Raw genomic sequence first — 19,124 nt, 5'->3', positions numbered from 1 at the left:
TGTAATGAAAGTGTAATGAACCCACAATATACACCAACATGTTCCACACACAGGCACCCTAGGCTGAGGGCTTGGCAGAGCGGAGTAGATAGATTAGTGTAATAGCCTCAGCCAAGGCAATCATCTGCCCACTGCAGAGTGTCAAATGTTGGCAGCAGCATTCAAATCAGGCACAAAGAAATTAGTCACAATGACTGAGTCCACTTGGATGAAGTTGTCATTCTGTCAGTTTCAAAAATTAAGGATCAATTGTATATGAAACAAAAAATATCGATTTGCATGAGAATATATGTTATGAAGTCAGCGTGAGCGAACTCCTGTTAAACGGCAGTCAGTAGACCGTAAACCATTAACAGGTTTGAACATTTATAGACCCTGTTAAATGAATTCAGAGATTAGCGCTGCCATTGTTATTCAAATTGCAAATACAGTTAATGCTTGACGTAGGCAATATTAGTTCTTGCGAAGAAGATGAACACTTTTTTTTTCTAACTTTATTGCAATCTACGGAACAAACATGGCTTTGCATGCAGCAAAACAGCATGAAAAAGACGAACACAGGAGAAGTGATAATGGCGGGTGATTCAAGTACAACACCGCTTGTTGAACGTGGGAATAAAGAAGCAAAATATTTTTGGTGCAAAAGCATAAGCAAGCTTTTACATGCAAGCAATAACCCTTTTAAAACCCAAATATTGGCAATATTCTGGTTTATAAGAGCCCTAGATTACTCCTTTCATAACCAGAATTCTTGCTCATATAAATGCATTCGGAATACCTCAATCGATCGGGGCAATGTTTTTCACTGTGCGTATGCTCACTATTTTCTTCTTTGGCTTATTTTCTTCTTCTTTGCTGATTTGATTTGCAAGGAATCACGGTCTATGTAGTCATGACTTGTTGCTCCGTCCTTGCTAAAGGAGCCGCCCTTGAATACCGTACATTGATTTCCCTACTGCGTTTTCACGTTATTTTGTGTCTCTACGGCAAAAATGCCACAGTTTGTGCCTATATACACATACAGTAAATACAAGTATATAAGTTTGTGCTTCTGGCGTGTAACCCACTGGAAATACTCAAGCCGTTGTCAACAAACAAAGGTAGCAGCGGTAGCTGCTCGGGCCCTAAAAATAGGTGCAATCTCAATCTCTGAAGTTTTATATATTTTCCCACACAAACTGTATAAATAAGGTGTGTTATCAGTACCATTAGTTTTACATAATATATATTTATAATGCAACACTCAGGAGTACTTTGCTTGTGCACACGCAAAAGCCATGAACTGTTAGTTAATAGTGGTCCATGTTTGTGACCTTTGTGAATGACACTGTATAAGCCAGTGTGACCCAACAGCACATTTACAAAGAAATGCCACAGCAATTATATGGGAATTAATATGTCTATCTGTGTGCAAGTTGCGTGTATGTGGGCTTGTAAGAGCGTAGGACATTCACTGCTGCCATTAACCTGCAGAGAGAGAAATGTAACCATCAAGAGAAGCACAGAGGAGAGCAGCCTTGCTCAGTTTAGTGTTCACATGGCCTGTTCAGTATTCATAGGCTCAAAACGATGGTCTCACACACACACACACACACACACACACACACACACACACACACACACACCTATAGCCATGTGGCGTTATTCCAGACGGCACGCTAATGACCTATGTGTACTTTCTCCATGCCTTAATACTAACCACTAAACCTTTGCATGCCATCTAACCTTCACTTAACTCTAAAGCAGATACTTAACTTGACCAATGCAGCCTTTTGCTCTGCTCAATGCACAAAGGCCGAGAACTGTGAACTGGCCCTCACTGGTTTTAATGAGGAATTTCATTAGCATTATAATGAGGAAATCGGGTAAAGCTGACAAGCCATTTTGAAGAAAGTGAAGGATGAATGGGAAAATTCCCACATTAACAAGTGTCCAATAATCAACTTGAATTGCTGGCAAAGTACACAATACAGTATGTGGACTGAGGTGAACGCGTTCTCTCGTACATGTACAAATAGTTAACAACACATCAGTGGAGAAAGATGGCTGATCTCTTGTGAATTCTTAAATCGTGAATTGGTGCGCACGTATGCTTCTTCCGGGTGGAGCTTCTGATTCTTTTGTCATTTCCAGAAAATATAGTGTTTCACCGTTGTTAACCAGCAAATACATTCGGAAGGTACAGCGCAAGGTACTGAATGTATATCCTTGAAATTAACAAGGCTGCCATCCATTATTTATATCATAGCATTAGGACATCTGTAAAGTAGGTGAACTGGGATTGCAGTGATAATGAAAGAGACAGTGAAGCTGTTTTTACAAGACAAAACTATATTGATTGTGATATGGGGCAGTCCTGGATGAGACTCTCACTGACTACGTTTACATGCAGTCAATATTCAGTTTAAGGTCAGGTTACTACCTGCATGTAAACATATTCTGTGGAGTTTTCGCCGTAGAGACACAAAATAACGTGAAAATGCAAATCAATGTATTCAAGTGAGGTTCCTTTAGCGTGTATGACGGAGCTGCACATACAAGTCGTTACTACATAGACCAATATTCCTTGCAAATTCAAATAAGCAAAGAAAAAGAAGAAAAAGAAGGGCATGTGCACAGCGAAAAACAATGCACCTTTCAATCGAGGTAATCCAAATGTGTTTATATGAGCAAGAATTTCAGGTTATGAAAGGAGTAATTCAGGGTCTTATTCAGTTTTTTTAACACCCAGAATAAGAGCATATTCGGGTTATTGCCTGCATGTAAACTGAGTCACTGATATTGCCCCAGATTTGATTCCAATGACCCTACCCAGTATACTGAATGAGCAGGATGGCCAGGGTGGCTTTATTGGGAAATAGGACAAAGTACTAAGTTTAGTAATTGAGACTGGGTGCCCTTTTAAAACCATATGAGTCTTAGATATTGACTATGTTTGCATGCAGTCAACATTCGGGATAAAGTCAAATGTCTGCTCTAGAAACATAGATAGTCCGTTTATATGTGTGAGCGGACAGAGTTAGTCCCGTAAACACATCACAATCTAAATTGCGACACAGCAGACAAGGTTGTTACACAAATAAACGTAATTTCTGCTTTTAACTTTCTACGGTCAATGAAAGATATTATATTTATGTCACTCACCACATTAATAAAGTAGCCGGTTTCCTCCTCGCTCCAAAAGTGTGCTCCTGTGCTTGGTCTGAGTTTCTCCATTTTTGTTTACCTCTGCTTGCATATTTAGCATTTTTGCCATAGGAACAGAAAATAACGTCAAAACGCCGCAGAGAAATCAATGCATTCAAGTTAGGCTTGCTTAGCGAGTGGCAACATAAGATGGCCGCCGCACATACAAGTAGTTCCTGTACTGTAGACCAAGATTCCTTCCGACTAAAGCAAAGCATGCACAGAACACAAATAAATGTTCAATATGGAAGTGCCCCAATACAGTACACATTTATATGACCAATTATTTGGGTTAGAAAAGGGGGTAACCCATGGGGTCTTAGTCAAGTTTTTAATTGTGTGTGTTTACATGGCCTTTCAATACCCGAATGTTGCCAATATTGGAGTTTTGAAAGGGTTAGTGACTGCATGTAAATGTACTGATTGTTTTAGAAGCTGCTCGTAACACAAAATGTCAATTCTGATAATGTGATTTTTTTGTTTCCCTTTCTGTTGTTACACAGAATGATCCCTCCATCAAGTAAGAGCTTCCTGGTCAACAACTTAGCAGCAGGAAGCCAGTACGATCTGTGTGTGCTCGCTATCTACGATGACATCATCACCTCCCTGACAGCAACCCGTGTGGTTGGATGTGTGCAGTTCACCACCGAGTCAGAGTACATGAGGTGCCATTTTATGCAGTCCCAATTCCTCGGTGGGACTATGATCATCATCATCGGAGGAATTATAGTGGCTTCTGTACTTGTCTTCATCATCATCTTGATGATACGCTACAAGGTGAGTCTGTCTGTCTTTCACCATCTGTTTGTTCAGATATCAACATGATGTTGTGATTGGCACGCTAACATATTTGTAAGTTTTTCGGAGGCTTATAGTCAGCAAACTCGCGTTTATTAATTACCAGAACAGTTTGGCGGTTTGCCACAGAACGTGATGACATCGAACATGCTCCCTCACTGAGGTCTTTTTCTCTCCTTTGACTTGCGAGTCGCGACCATTTACAGTGTTGCATTTATGAACTCAGCAAAACATGACAGCTTTGCCACAATCCCTCAACGGCAACACAATAAAGCACAAAATAGTTTGTTATAATATGCAGTACAGTGCTGAATAAAAAGTTCCTCCTAATCTTAAAGGATTTCTTTCTCTCTTTTTTCATTTCAAATGCATACCACATTTTGTTCTTGTATATCAATTAACTGCTTTTAAAATACACATACTAGTGAAGCAAAACAAAGCATATTGGATAAATGTTAAATAAACAAAATAAAAAACAATACAAGTATTCATTTTAGTTGTGTTTAGCACAGTGTATTTTCCTAATTTTACTCATCTGATTTCACTACCGTCTAGACCTACATTAAAAAAAAAGGCTTAATCCCCAAAAAAAGTGAAATATTATAGTTTCATAGTTTTAGTGCTGTTTTGATTCAATTTTAAAATACACTAAAGATTTACAGCGAAAGAAATTCTAAAGCCACAGTATCACCGTCAATTTATAAACATGTCAGAAATTATGGTACAAGCTTGCAAAATCGAATCAAAGTTCAATGTACAATAATCTTAATGGTCTTCATTATTTCATAATTTGTACATACTTTAAAAGAATTCAAAATGTAAACTAATGGTTTTAAAAAGAGCAGCTGCTTGTTGGTTAAATATGCTGCTATTTACATATCGTCGCTGTCCTGTGAAAAACACGTCCATTGTTGACATTTTTACAATTATGAGATGAAACTGAACACAGACATCCCAAAAACGTAAAAATAAAAAAAGGGACATAAATGTTTTTCACAGGACAGCGACGATATGTTCCAATTAGTCGACTAATCGCAACTACTTTTGATGATTAGTCGACTAGCAAAATAATCGTTTGTGGCAGCCCTATAAACAGTATGATTGGTATTTGTTGAAAAATCAAATGTTTACAAAGCGACAGATTTAGATGCAAATGTATTGTACCACAGGGATAGAATTATATTACCGAATGGAAGAGCAGTATTTTAGTTTTATGTTATCCAATGCTCCCAGCAGCTGGTGAGTAGTGTGTGTGTATGAGTGTGTCACGTTGTAACACGTGACAGCGAAACAGTATCTGGCTGTAGTTTTAATAGATTGGGAACACAAAATGACTGCTTTTTGGAAGTATTTTGATTTGGAAAGCAACAACAGTGCAATAGTGACTTTCAAAGTCTGTAAATTTTAGTACCGAATTACGTAATTGGATCTGCATTCAGCAATACCAAGAAATGGCATCTTTGGAGTGGAATTAAGTGCTCTAGTTTTACTTTTATAATGTTGTAGTGTACGTTTGAAATTGATTTATTGACCATTTGTGAAGATTTTGTTAGGAGTATATTCCACCTTTTTTTATGTGCCTGGGCTTGCACACTACGGGTATTCCTCCCATCCAGATTTCTGACACACCCGCTGCGCATAAACTGGGTAGGAACGAGCTAACACCAAAGAGGCGTGACTCACTGACAGCTGAGGGTGGCTTCAAATCATAGAAACATGGATTTATCCCAATAATATTTGCAAATGGATTTAAAATCCATGCAACAGCGGATGCAGTGTGTTGTCGGCCAGTTGAGACATGTGGACCCCTCCGGTTGGCAACTTAGTATAGCATGTTTTTATTCTATGAAATAAAACCAATACAATTAAATTATTCAGAATAATGTGCTTATGACTCACGGTTGGAGGTTTATCTACCCACAGTGCCCTAGATCAGTGGTTCTCAACCGCGGTCCTTGAGTACCCCTATCCAGTTTTCCATGTCTCCCACAGCCAACACAGGTGTTTCAAACAATCAGCTAATCAACAAGCTCTGCATAAAGCCTGATAACAATCCTCAGCTGTGATGGCTGAGAGAGACATGGAAAACTGTCTAAATAGGGGTACTTGAGGACCAGAGCTCTAGATCAGTGGTGTCAAAGTCCAGTCCATGAGGGCCTGAATCCTGCATGTTTTAGAGGTTTCCCACGTTCAACACAGCAGATTCATATTTAAGCTCATCAACAAGTTCTGCAGGAGCCTGATAATTATCCTGATCATTGAATCAGGTGCGTTAGAGTAGAGAAACCTCAAAATCATGCATGACTCAGGCCCTCGAGGACCGGATCTTGACTCATGTGCTCTAGATTAACAGTCTCCAAGCTTTTTGCGTCATGCGCTGTTTTTTCTTAGACATACAGTACTTTGACGAGCTGGCATACAAATAAAAGCAAATGATTAAACTCATGATTACGTCATTACGACAAATGTAGTTCTTGTAATTGGTGGAAAGGTGTCTTTCCCTACATCGATCCAGTCCTATCTTGGGGTAATTCTTGTTTTATTCCAAAAATAACTTTAAAGGTTTGTCTTTTAATTCTGCCCTGGGAACATGTTTGAATCGCTCCTCCCAATTGTCGGTGAGGATCGCAAACAAACGTCAAAAATGTCTGCTACAGCAATTCAATTCTAGGTTAAAAATCACAGCTCAAACGCTGTAATAGACTCTTTGATCAACTCTATAATATATATTTTGTTGTTGTTGTTGTTCAGTGTCTACGCGGCCAAGCATGGTGGTCAGGAACTCCTGCTCAAGATTATTGAAATCATAAGTTCCAGTTAGCAGGTGACTGTTCTGGCTGTACACCTGAGCTTTTATATCAATGTATTGGTGTGTGCCAATGTTGGCATACTTCAAAGTTTTGCAATAAAAAAAAAAGAAGACAGTAAGTGGACGGAAGAATCTGTGCAGGCAGAAAAGTATGCAACTTCACTTCTTTTCCCGTTCACATAAACAAGAGAATATGGCCCTTAATGGAATTTCCGATACTGTACATGATAATTGTCTTTTTGTCCTGAGTTATTTCCTCAGGGAAGTCATCAATGGTCGGGAAAGTTGGCTGTAAGGACAAATTAAATACTTCTGCAGTGTGTGCACAATTGGTATGCATTTTTTTATTTCCTTCTCAACAAAAGGAAAAATTCTTCTTATTAAGTGAGTAGGCTGGAGTAGACTATCAAAGATAAGAATTGGGATACCAAACTAGGATGATAATAACTACTGATATAAATCTTCCCACTTAAACACCCATTACTAAAATTGTTAGACAGTCATTACAACTGCAGAGTCTAATAACATTTAAGCAATATTTGTATGTTGCAGATTCAGACCTTCACCAAAATGTAATGTTTTTTTTCTTGCTCCATGCAACACATTTCTACAAATTATGTAGTATTGATCGAACAAACCAGCCTAAATTGATGAACTCACAACCTCTGGCCTTTCACGACTGGCAAAAGTAACTGTCAGAGTTAAGAATTTCATATACTGTAAAATCCTGTGAATAACACTTAAAAAAACAAAAACAATTATTGTATTATTAATGTTAGTTTCAAAGAAACAAAAAAAATTCACATTGTGTAGACATTAACCATTACCTTGGTGTTATTTAAAAGACAAACAAAAAAAAACCTGATATATAGTGCATTTCATTTACAACGCAACTGAATATGCTTCACATACTGCAAAGGTAAAAGTAAAAAACATTTTTACGAAAATTACTAAAGGAGTGTAACATGCAAGAGCAAGATTTTTGAATGCATAATTTAAAAAATACTTTGTAAAAAACTGAACCATCGGTAGGGGGGAAAAAACTTTTTTTTTTAAACCTGGATTTAAAAGCATTTATATTTTGACTCTGATAATAAAGTATACTAGCAAATCAGGGGACCATGTACACAAGTACAGAGAAAAAAAATCGCCTTATAAGGGTGATTTTGTGGGGGGTAATATAAACGGGCGTGTGTTTTTCATAGGACATATAGAATGGTGGTTGTGAGGTCCGAGGTGCTTTTTGTTCTTGTCGTCACTTCTTTCTTTTTTTTTACCTACACAGGTAGGGCCTGGTGACTTTGCGTGGATGCTTGTTATTCCTGAACATGCTTTCCATGATGCAAATTTTTGACTGGAGTGCTGTGAAGTGCTTGAAAAAAATTCACAATAAAGTTATCTGATCAAAAGTTGCTGAATTTGAACTTTCCGGTTGACTGGATGGACTATATTGCAGTTGTACCGGTTCATAAACAGAACTAGTGCTGTCACTATGGAATATTTTTTGAATTGATTAATCTTATTCAATCGATTAATCAACTAATTGGATTGATTTAAATTTTGCAATAGTATAGCAAGTGTATTACAAAAGTATTTTTCCCCTGATTACTGTTTATTAACCAGTGTTTGCTGTGTATTTCATACTTCGTAAAGTGGGATTGATGTTGTACTATATTGCCGGTTCGGTCATTGTTTTCTAAAGTATAAATAGATGTTTGCAAATGTCTTATTTTGATTAAACAAAGAAGATGATCAGTCTTCTTTCATGAAGGACTACAAAAATCAGTGAACATTTACTGTTGATGTGCTGAAATCAGAGGATTTGGACACATTTAAATAAAAAAATAGCTTCAAACAATTACTTGATTATTAACTCATTCACTCCCAGCCATTTTCCCTAAAGCAACCACCTTCGCTCCCGGCTGTTTTACTGGATTTTGACTGATTTTGCAAGGCCTACATAATATTGTGTTCTATTGCTATAAAAACATGGAACCTACGAGTATCTTCTTTCATCGGGAATAAAAAGTATATTTCTACCTGTTTCAGTTTTGCAGCAATTAGCATTAGAATATAGCTAAGTTTAATCATTATTCACAAATCTGTCTAGAACTGTGGGGAAATCAGCTTGTTTGCAACATGATCTTTTTTACTCTGCTGCCACCTGCTGGCCGTTTTTGTAATAACTACCATTGTTTCAAGCATTATCAGTTCAGAGGCTGCATCAAGGCCTTCTGTATGCTCTAGCATTAAAAAACAAAAACTGTATAAATACGTCTTTGAGAGCATGGTAATATTTAAAATAGAACATATTTATAAGTTTTTGGGAGCAAATGAGTTAAAATAGTTGTCGATTAATTTGATATTCGATTAGTTGTCTTTTAATCGATTCATTTTGACAGCTCTAATCTGCACTGAATATGAATTTGTTTCTGGTTGTGATGTCAGGTGTTTATAGTTTATAATCAACTATCCAGTGAGTGTATATCAGGGCAAAATAGTCACAGTTTTTTCCGTGTTTTATGCCCCACAGGTGTGTAACCCAGGAGATGGCGTTAAAGGCATGTCAATGTCGATGACCAACGTTCACTCTCAGACAAACGGGCAGCATTCGCAAAGATGCAGCGTGACTCCGAGCACCTCCAAGCTCGGCTCAATTGGATTAGAGGACCTGTCAGGAGGCTCAAAGAAGAGGAGTGGAACAGGAGGAGGGAAAGACATGACAACTCTTTCATCCAACTCTTCTCTGCCGGACTGCTCCACAGACACATCTGTTCTCAGCCAGCATTGGACAACAGCTGGAGCGGAAGAACAGGTGAAAGCGGGTGAGGAGAGAGCTCGAGCCAGCGTCTCCTCACCCGCTGCCACCGGCTCACTAGGCAGGCCAAAGCGGAAACCCGCTCCCGTTAAACCAGGCTCAGCTTGCTCAAACACCTCAGCTGCTCTGGAGAATCTCCCTAGTGTGACCCCTCGCCCCTCTTCCGCTTCTGCCTCTACAACCTCCTCCACTCTCCCCCCTTCTTCCACTACGATAGATTTCCTCAACACCAACCGCAACAATTCCACCTCACTTAACCAAGCCCCGCCTCCTCCCATGGCCAGCCCTAGTCCACTTCCCATCATCCGCTATCAAGAAACACCCATTCTGCGCCGGGCTCCTCGCGCCCACACCTCCTCCGCTGCCAAGTACCAGACTCTCCCTGCGGAGGAGGGAGGCAGGAGCCGGCCAAGGAGGAGATACTCCCTCAGTGAAGGAGGCGCAAAGACTCTCTCGAGTCATCGAGGGAGCGCAGTAGCGCCAAAATTAGGACGTATAGTGCGGGACAAAAGGAGTCAATCAATGAGTGGAATGGTCCTCTCCAAAGAAGGAGAGGGAGACTCTGATAGGGGGCGCTGTGATTCGGACTGGATCTTGGAAAGCACGGTTTAAATTTAAACCAGACAACAAAATACACGATATCTATTGTTGTTGATTTTTGGTTGTTATTTTGGGTGTGTCTGAGTTGTGTTTGTCTGCGTGAGTGAAGGGTAAACTGAGGCTGCAACGTGTGAATATTTGTGTTCCGTTTTGACGACTTCTTTTTAAAGCATTTATTTTTTGTCAAAGTTTCACAGAATTTTTTTTCTCAGCGTTTTTGTTTCCACTATGACAGTTTTTGTATCTGTTTCAAAGTCTATCATTCAGCAAGCGGATATCTTGCCTTGTCTTGTTGCGTCCTCGACTTGTCCTGTTGGTTCCACTTTATAGCACAAAAAAATACAAGACAGTGGACTCACCACATAATTTTCACTTGATCTGCAAATAACACAAAAAGGGAATTCTCACTGGGAAAAAATTTTGAATAAAAAACATCCAACTGCACAGTCCACCATTCAAGAGTCATTCAAGAGCAAGTGTGTGACCACACAGTGGCAAGAGATAGCAGTCGGTGCCTTCTTTTGCACAAAAATACTCTAACTGGAAGTAGCTCTCGGACAGAGGAAGACCGAAGTTTTCACGCAGCCTTTCTTACCTTCTGAGAAATAGGTGGTGTTTCTTGGCAAATAGACTGAATATCAAATGGAGACTTTATGGACATCATATGAAATTGATATTTTTTAAAGGGAAGAATATACAAAAAAACATGAAAAAAGCAAAAGCTTTTTGCTGACATTGGTATACTTCAGCCTGAGTTGGTCACATGTTCCCAAAAAGCTCATGTAAAGAAAAAGACAACATGTACTGTGTTGCTATGTTGTGTAAAATAAAAAAAAGGGTTGAATTGAAAACTTCTGGTGTCATGGTTGGAACAAAGTAAGACATTATGAATTATTATGAATTGTTTCAGGTGAAGACTTTTCAGGACACTCAGGAGCGAATGTTTGCGAGTGTTATGCTACGTTCACACCAAACTGAAAATATTGCTATGAGACACTGGTCTCGCCGATGTTTGTTCGCGAGGTTCTCCAATGGGATTTGTTTCGCGCCGTACCGCAACGGAAGAAGAGGATTTCCGCTTTGGTAACTTTATTGTAGCATTGCTAGGTTGTGTCACACTTTGACAATTAAACAAATGAACTCACCAGATAAGCCAACCTCCACACTTATCTTACTCCAAGCAATCTCCTATTTGGCCCGGTCCCGGTACACGTAGCTCGCTGTGTCGTACAGCTCCGGGTGCCTGCAAACCGCGACGATAAAGCTATCCTCCATTGCTATGCTACATGTTCTGCACACAATATGAGTGTATTGCAACCGCTTCCTGCGTTTTGTCTGCTGTGTGACGTATTTGGTGACACCCATTGGCTGCCAATAGTTCAATTCAGTCAACGCCAACGAAATAGGTGGAGTAACGAAATGCTCGCCAGAAATGTGCCAAACGCGCCGCCAGAAACACCTCTCCGACTGTTGGTGTGAATGTAGCATTAGTGAAGATAGCAAATGTTGATTTCTCGTCAGGGTTCATTCAATATTGTCAACAGTTTTAAATTTTTTTCTGACATGGACATGTTCAAAATTTCCAGTGACAAGAAAAAACTTTAAATGATTAGTTGAACGTTTAGCAAACATTCCAACATTGAACAAACACTGAACATTCCCTACCTTGGCAAACACAAACATTAACCGTAGGGATGTAACGATGCACCGAAAATCGATTTAATACCGATGTAAACTGCTTAAAATATGCATTGATGTAAAAAATAAAAGCATCAATTCACAACGACATGTTAACTGTTATGCCTTGCGCAGTGTTTCATCTCTAGCCGGACCCTTCTTGGGGACGGACACGTTTTGCGGATATCTGTCTTTGTCTTTTTGGTTTGATTTGATTTGTCTCAAACTAACACAGCAATAAAAACATAGCATGGAAAGGGTGCTTGATGGGGGAAAAGCACAATATGATAAGATGCAAGTTTGAGAAGGGGCAGAAAGAAGCAAAACTTATCTAGTTAGCCTCCCTTTAACATAATTTAAAATCAGAATCCATAAAGATGTAAACAAGTATTTCAATACATTTTAGAAGATAAAAAGAAGTTTAAGGACAAACCTCCTTGTAAAGGAAAATAGTAAAACAACCAACACGAATCCTCAACAAAGATTGTGGAGCTTTCAGGTGTATTCAGACCTGCACTGTTTGGTCCGCTTTAAACGGACCAGAGTTCCTTTCCCACGCTGATCCTGACCTTTTGTGCAGGTCTGAATACACACAAATGAATCCTGGTGCGGACGGAGACCAACTTTGTGAGGTGGTCCCGGTCTGTTTCCAAACGCACTTGGTGCAGTTTGCTTCGCAGTCTGATTACAAACCACGGCTGATCCGCTCCAACTGCAGGACATATGCGCCTTTTTGACGTTAAGAAGCACTGTAGCCAAGCATCGCAGGAATTAAACATTGCTTTGTAGTGAATGTTGTGCTAAATTTATTCATAATCATCCGTATTCTGTTTAGCCATGCTGCTGTCAGCATGTTGTGGTGGGGGCGGGGCACACGGAGAGCAACTGCTCCTCCGGTTACTGCATGCAATCGGCGATGCATTCCAAAATTAGAAACAGCATCGCGGAACCTCCGTTGAATGAGCTACTCTTGACACTCGCAAATATCTTGCATCTAATAAGGCCACAAATGTGCAGAGCAGCAGCACGTCGGAATTTCATGTTTTCCTCTATTTCCGGGTTTGGTTATGCCTTCAAGCCCTCGTAATTTTTGTCCAATGGGAGCACAGATCGTCACGCGGGTCCACGTGATTACACAATACAGTCCACTTATAAAGCACAGTGTGAATATGAACCGCACCAAACAAACAAAAAATAAAGTCCGCTTTTGGTCCGTACCAAACAAGCGGACTAAATGACTTTTCTGGTCTGAATACACCCTTTTTCTTCATACTATCTGTCTTGCTGCACAAAGCTGAGAACGTGTTGCGAGGGCAGAATATTAACCTTAACCACAAAGCATTGATAACAAGAGAAAAATGTAGTCAAACAGTCAACATTATTAGATCATTTTCAAGTTTTTTTTTATATATATATATATATATATATAATGTTATAAAAAGTTAATGTTTGTAACACATCATTTGGTTGTCAAATGTGTCATTTTGTAACATTTTTTTTTTCAACAAAATCAAATCAAAAATCAGGAATTGAAAATCGAATCGGGTTTGAGTGAATTGTTACATCCCTAGTTCACACACACACACACGCACACAAACACACTCTTCCCAGCGGGATACAGGCTTTAGGCCTCATTTAATTAAGAAGATCCCAAATAGCAGAGGTGTGAAAAACCGTCGTTACATCAGCCCGTCATTGACGGATGCCCACCTTTAGGTAAGTGCTTCCACATTATCAGCGAGGGTTATGACACTAAGCCTAAAAATACACGGACTGAAAATGACTATCTGTACTCACCCGGCTTGATGGACGTACGGACGCCTGCTTCAGTTGATGCTCAGACTTTTTTTTAGGCTTGGCGACATAAAGCACTCTCAGAAAATGTGGAAGCATTTGCTGAAAGGTGGGCATCCATCAATGACAGGCCGATGTAACGATACTTTTGCCCACTTCTGCCAAATAGCACATTCAGCTTTAACTGATTGTGCTAAAAAAAAATGCATATGGCGTAATGTATTGTATTGCCATAATTTAGATAGCACTCCTACACATCTTGTTTCATATTCTTCCTTTGAGAAAGAAAAAAAATAGATTAATTGCGGAAGTAACTGGCAAAACACAGCCAACCCGTGTTTGTGTGTGTAACCGGTCCATGACGGTGGCATTTGAATAAAAACTGTGACCGACTGTCCCCAAAATGTATGAGTACATGTGCCTTTTCTGACTTGCGCACGGGTGAATGAGGTCCATTTTATGTGCCAAGTTCATCTCCTGTATATATGTGCATATACTCCACAAAAATATCCGCATTGAAATTTTGCATGTTTGGCTGACGCCATCCTGGGTGTACCCTGGTAGTAGATCACATTCCACATCTGTTTGCTCGGCGATGAAGTTTGCAGCTGTTTTGGCATGCACAAACATTCAAACTCTGAATTCTATAACGGCGTGTTAGGGCCACGTATAAATAAATATTTTTTTGAGGGCTTAGGCAATACTCTAACTTTATAGTCTCAAATTTGCCACTATAAAGTGGCAAATTTGCGGGTTTATTAAGTGGCAAATTTGGGACTTAATAAAGTGGCAAATTTGGGACTTTATAAAGTGGCAAATTTGCAAGAGAAAAACTCGGAAACTTACGAGAAATACAAGAAACGTATTACTCGGATGTTTGAGCCAATACTTTTCAGTCAGGTTTTCAAACGAGGAGATGGCTTTATGGCTTTACCCATATCTTGTTTAGCATTCGCTTTTTGAACCGTTGTGTATGGCCACTGGCCAGCGACAAAGATGCCTCGCCTTGCGAAGGTCCACACCCTGAGGATCAAGCATTTAAGTTAATTTGTTGGGATAAATATTTACTTGTACATTTATGTTTCCAGAATCATTATTTCCACATTCATACATTTTGGTATTTTTTTGTACAAGTAAATAAGTTGATGTGTCGAATCTGCTGCTGTCTGTCATTCACTTGCATTTATCGAAAGTTTGCTAGCTTCTGATTGGTTAGTGTTTAGTCAGCTGAACTGTTGTCGCTCTAGCTGCCATGTATGACGAGCAAAGTTTAAATTAAGGATGAATCTGTCTCCATCCTGCCTTTTCAGTTTATAAACAGTGTCCCATTAATCACCAACGAATCCTCACATTAGACTATAGCTATTTCTCGTAAGTTTCTGAATCTGCTGCTTAATTAAGTCGCAAATTTGCCACTTTATTAAGTCCCAAAGTTATTAGTTTTTTCTCGCAAATTTGTGCCTCTGTAGCGTGTCGCTGTGTTGCGTTTCAGAAAACACTCTCCGTGAGGAAAAATACACAAGAACATGTACTGTCTTTAGTCACACACTTCCATCCAAAACTCTTCTTCTTCCCCCGTCGCCCCGCTCTCACGTCATCATCCCACGACCTTCCTTTTAACGCTTACATGCGTCCCCCCTAACTGGAAGAAATGTTCTTTACACAAGCGAGATTAAACGAAGGAAGGAGAAAACTTACAAACAAAACAGCAAATACATCCGAAACATCCAAAAGGTGGAAGAACAAAACTACCAAAACAGTGACACACACGATTAATGTTTTTGTTTTTTTTGTTTTTTTGGGTTGTATTGTCAAACCCAACACAAAATACAATACAATTCAAGTCAACAGGGTATTTTTCCCTGTTAGATTTTTTTTCTTCTTTTCTTTTCAATTGACACACATTAACAAAAAAAATACTGGCAAATATAACCCATTCAAAGTGTAGAACACAGGCCGAAATGAAATGATCACCCCCATACACATTCCCCCAGCCAGGCAGGAGGTCATGAGAGCCTACCAAAACGCGATAGCCTAGAAGCCTCAATTTCTGGCGCAGGAGACTCACCCAAACACCGTGCAGAAGCACCATCCCTATCAATGAGACATCCACCAGCAAGGCCATCGGATGAAACAACATCATCTGGCGGTGCCATGAGCAGGGCAGGAGAGGGAGATCCTCCACCCGAGCCACAGGCAGAATGTAGCGCCGCAACTTGTCATAGTGGACGGTCTGCAGAGGTGAGTCTGTATTCATTAGTTATTCATCACCTAAAACCTATTAAAAATCCCATACCGTTCACCTAAACCGAATATTTCAGAATCCAGCTAGAGTTGTGAGGTTGTCAGGAGACCTGAGGAAGGATCAAAGAAAAGAAAGGAAGGGCGAAGGGACGGGGGAAGGCGACGACAAGAAAGGCAAGGGGCAGCGGCAGGGCCGCAGAGAGAGGGGGAGAGGAGGAGGAAGGGTGACGAGGGAGAAGGGACAGGGAGGCGGCGGACGTGCGGGGAGGGAGAGGCAGAGAGGAAGGGGGAGGGGAGAGGGAACCACGGGACACCCCGGTGGCCCACAGGCCCCGAACCGCGTTGCCGGGCCCAGAGCGAAGGACCGCCGCCCCGGACACCAGGGAGAGCCCCGCAACGCAGCACCCCCCCCCCCCCAAGAGACTGAAAGATTACCTGTTTTTGTAATCTTTTGCGTGTGTCAAATAAATATAAAGACAAAATAAATACAAGACACTTATTAACTTTCTCATTTCTGGGAAAAGAGGACGAAAGATAACAAAGAGGAGAAAAGTATTACTCATCAAGCTATATTGAGTTAACATAGTTATATGTACATCTTCACAACTGTAACTAAATTCAAAACAGTTAAAATATAAAATGAAATATTAAAATGTCAACAAGACCCAGGGAACGGCCAAGACGCAGCCGCCACCCAGCAGCCAACAGAGTGTCCTCCTAAAGTTTAGTCCAGAAATACATAACCGGAGTGCATAACCATAAAGCATGAAAATAAGTGTCTGTAGTGTTTTGTAAACACTGGAGACAAATGTCTGAGTCTGAGAGTCCCATTTTCTTCATCATATATTGAGCATTGTATGTTCTATGAATAATTTTATATTGGATAAGTTGTAAATTTGTGTGTTTTGTCATTTTAAATACGTTTTCACAAACTTGAATCCAAAAGTCAGATTCCGGAGCTATAGACAAGTCTGTCTCCCATTTCGAGATGGGTAAAGACATTTTATCAGTATATGAAAGTAACTTATATATTTTTGAGAGTTTTTTTGTTGTTGTCGGAGAAAGCTTGGTAATCTTTAGCTAAAACAGGCGGTTGGAGCGTACCCTGAAGTGTTGGAATTTTTTTCTTTATCATACTTTTAACTTGCAGATAATGTAAAAAATTTCAGTTTTTTATTTTGTATTTTTGGAGCAAAGATGTATATGATATAAACATATTATCTGAGAAAAGATGGTGGAGATGTGTAATTCTTTTCTGCTCCCACACACCTAAATAAAATGATTGGTTGTTAAGTTGAAAGTCGGGGTTATGCCATAGGGGACAAAGTCCACAGGGCTCCACTTGGGCTTTGTAATTTCTAGTACCTTCTACCAGGCAGTCAGGGTGGAGGAAATCATTGGGTTTTTAAAACAATTGTGTCGCTTAATCGATGTTGTAATGAAGAGTAAATCTACAAGTCTGAAATTATTACAATCCTTCTGTTCTAGTTCCAGCCAACAGTTAGTATCTCTGTTGGGTTGTGCCCGTAGAATGATATATTGTAGCTGGTTAGCTATATAGTAGTGCATAAAATTTGGTGCCTCTAGACCTTTGGATTTACTTTTCTGAAGAGTAGATAGACTAATCTTTCCCTTTTTTTTATTCCAGTAAAATTTTGTAACGGCCGAGTCCAACAACTGGAACCACTGGAATCATTGAGAAAAAATAGTTTATTTTGGGTAAAACTTTTTTAATGGTGGCTATTCGTCCTATTAGAGAAATAGGAAGATTATTCCAGCGCTTCAAGTCACTATAAATGCTATCCAGAAGTGGAGTAAAGTTTAAATGATTTAAATCAGTTAATTTAGGTGAGATTTTTATGCCTAAGTATTTTAAATTACCTATAGGAAATGAGTAGTGTGGGTCCTGGCTTGCAGGGTTCCATGAATTTTCTGTAATAGGTAGCAGTGTTGATTTTGTCCAGTTAATAGAATAATCTGATAAATGTGAGAATTTAGTTATTAAGTTAAATACTTCCCCTAACGAAATAGCAGGCTTTTCTAAATAAAGTAAAATATAATCGGCATATAGATTAATTTTGTGTTCTGTTACCCCAGAGTGAATTCCTTGAATCCTTCTTTCCTGGCGTATAGCTAATGCAAGTGGCTCAATAAATATTGCAAATAATAAAGGGGACAGTGGGCATCCCTGTCTTGTGCCTCTCTGTAGAGTAAAACTCTGAGATATAATCCCATTAGTAGTAACTGTAGCTTTAGGAGAATCATATAATACTGACACCCAGTGAATAAATGACTTCCCAAAGCCAAATTTATTTAAAACAGCAAAGAGGAAGGACCAGTTAACTTTGTCGAAAGCTTTTTCTGTATCCAATGATATAATAACTGCCTTTTTATCATGCCGCTGTGACATGCTAATAAGGTTAAAGAGCCTCCTAATATTATTAGTAGAGTGACGATCTTTAATAAAATCTGTTTGGTCGCTATGGATGATTGTCGAGATTACTGTTTCTAGTCTAGATGCGAAAGTCTTAGTGATCATTTTAATATTAGTGTTAATTAGTGAAATCGGACGGTAACTTGATGGAAGGGTGGGGTCTTTTTCTGGCTTTAATAAAAGTTTAATTGCTGCTGTATTCATGTGTGGGCGTATGTAACCATTAGTTTTAATTTCTGTTACTACTCTTAAGAATAGTGGAGCAAGCATTAACCAGAAGTGCTTAAAAAATATAGCCGGATAACCATCCGGGCCAGGTGCTCTGCCATTAGGCATACTATCTAGAGCACTGTACAACTCGTTTATTGTAAGTGGCGCATCTAACATATCTTTATATTCAGTAGTTAACTGAGGTATATTTAAGCTACTGTGGAATGCCTCAATATGCTCAGGGTTAGGCTTGTTAGTTTCTGAGTATAGGTTGCGATAATAGTTATAAAAAATGTGATTAATTTCTTCTGGTGATTGTGTGCATTCACCAGTTGTCCCTTTAATAGCCGTTATAAGAGATTTTTCCCGATTGCGTTGAAGTTGGTTTGCAAGAAATTTACCTGATTTGTTATTATATTCAAAGTTGTTGTATCTCAATTACGTAAGGCCCTTTCCAATGTGGGGCCAATTTACGGCGGCTCTCAGTGGGGTCATTCAGCCATACAAGGTCTACGACCTCATAAGGGTCATGCCTCAACTTAGCATCATAGAGG

The 19,124-nt window shown here is 39.5% G+C and overlaps 1 protein-coding gene across 1 annotated transcript in view; it reads left to right on the top strand.

Moving 5' to 3' along the window:
* Positions 1–11,042, top strand: part of lrfn5a (leucine rich repeat and fibronectin type III domain containing 5a) — a 167,545-nt gene extending 156,503 nt beyond the window's left edge. The window contains exons 9-10 of the mRNA XM_077573115.1: positions 3,690–3,963; positions 9,327–11,042. Of these exons, the coding sequence (XP_077429241.1) occupies positions 3,690–3,963; positions 9,327–10,223 (1,171 nt within the window). The 3' untranslated portion in view covers positions 10,224–11,042. The remainder of the gene's footprint in view (positions 1–3,689; positions 3,964–9,326) is intronic.
* Positions 11,043–19,124: the final 8,082 nt, after the last annotated feature.

Source organism: Vanacampus margaritifer, chromosome 1 (genome assembly GCF_051991255.1).
Source record: "Vanacampus margaritifer isolate UIUO_Vmar chromosome 1, RoL_Vmar_1.0, whole genome shotgun sequence".
Classification (NCBI taxonomy): Eukaryota; Metazoa; Chordata; class Actinopteri; order Syngnathiformes; family Syngnathidae; genus Vanacampus; species Vanacampus margaritifer.
Note: the sequence above shows the minus strand (reverse complement) of the source record. Positions and strands in the feature narration are given on the sequence as shown.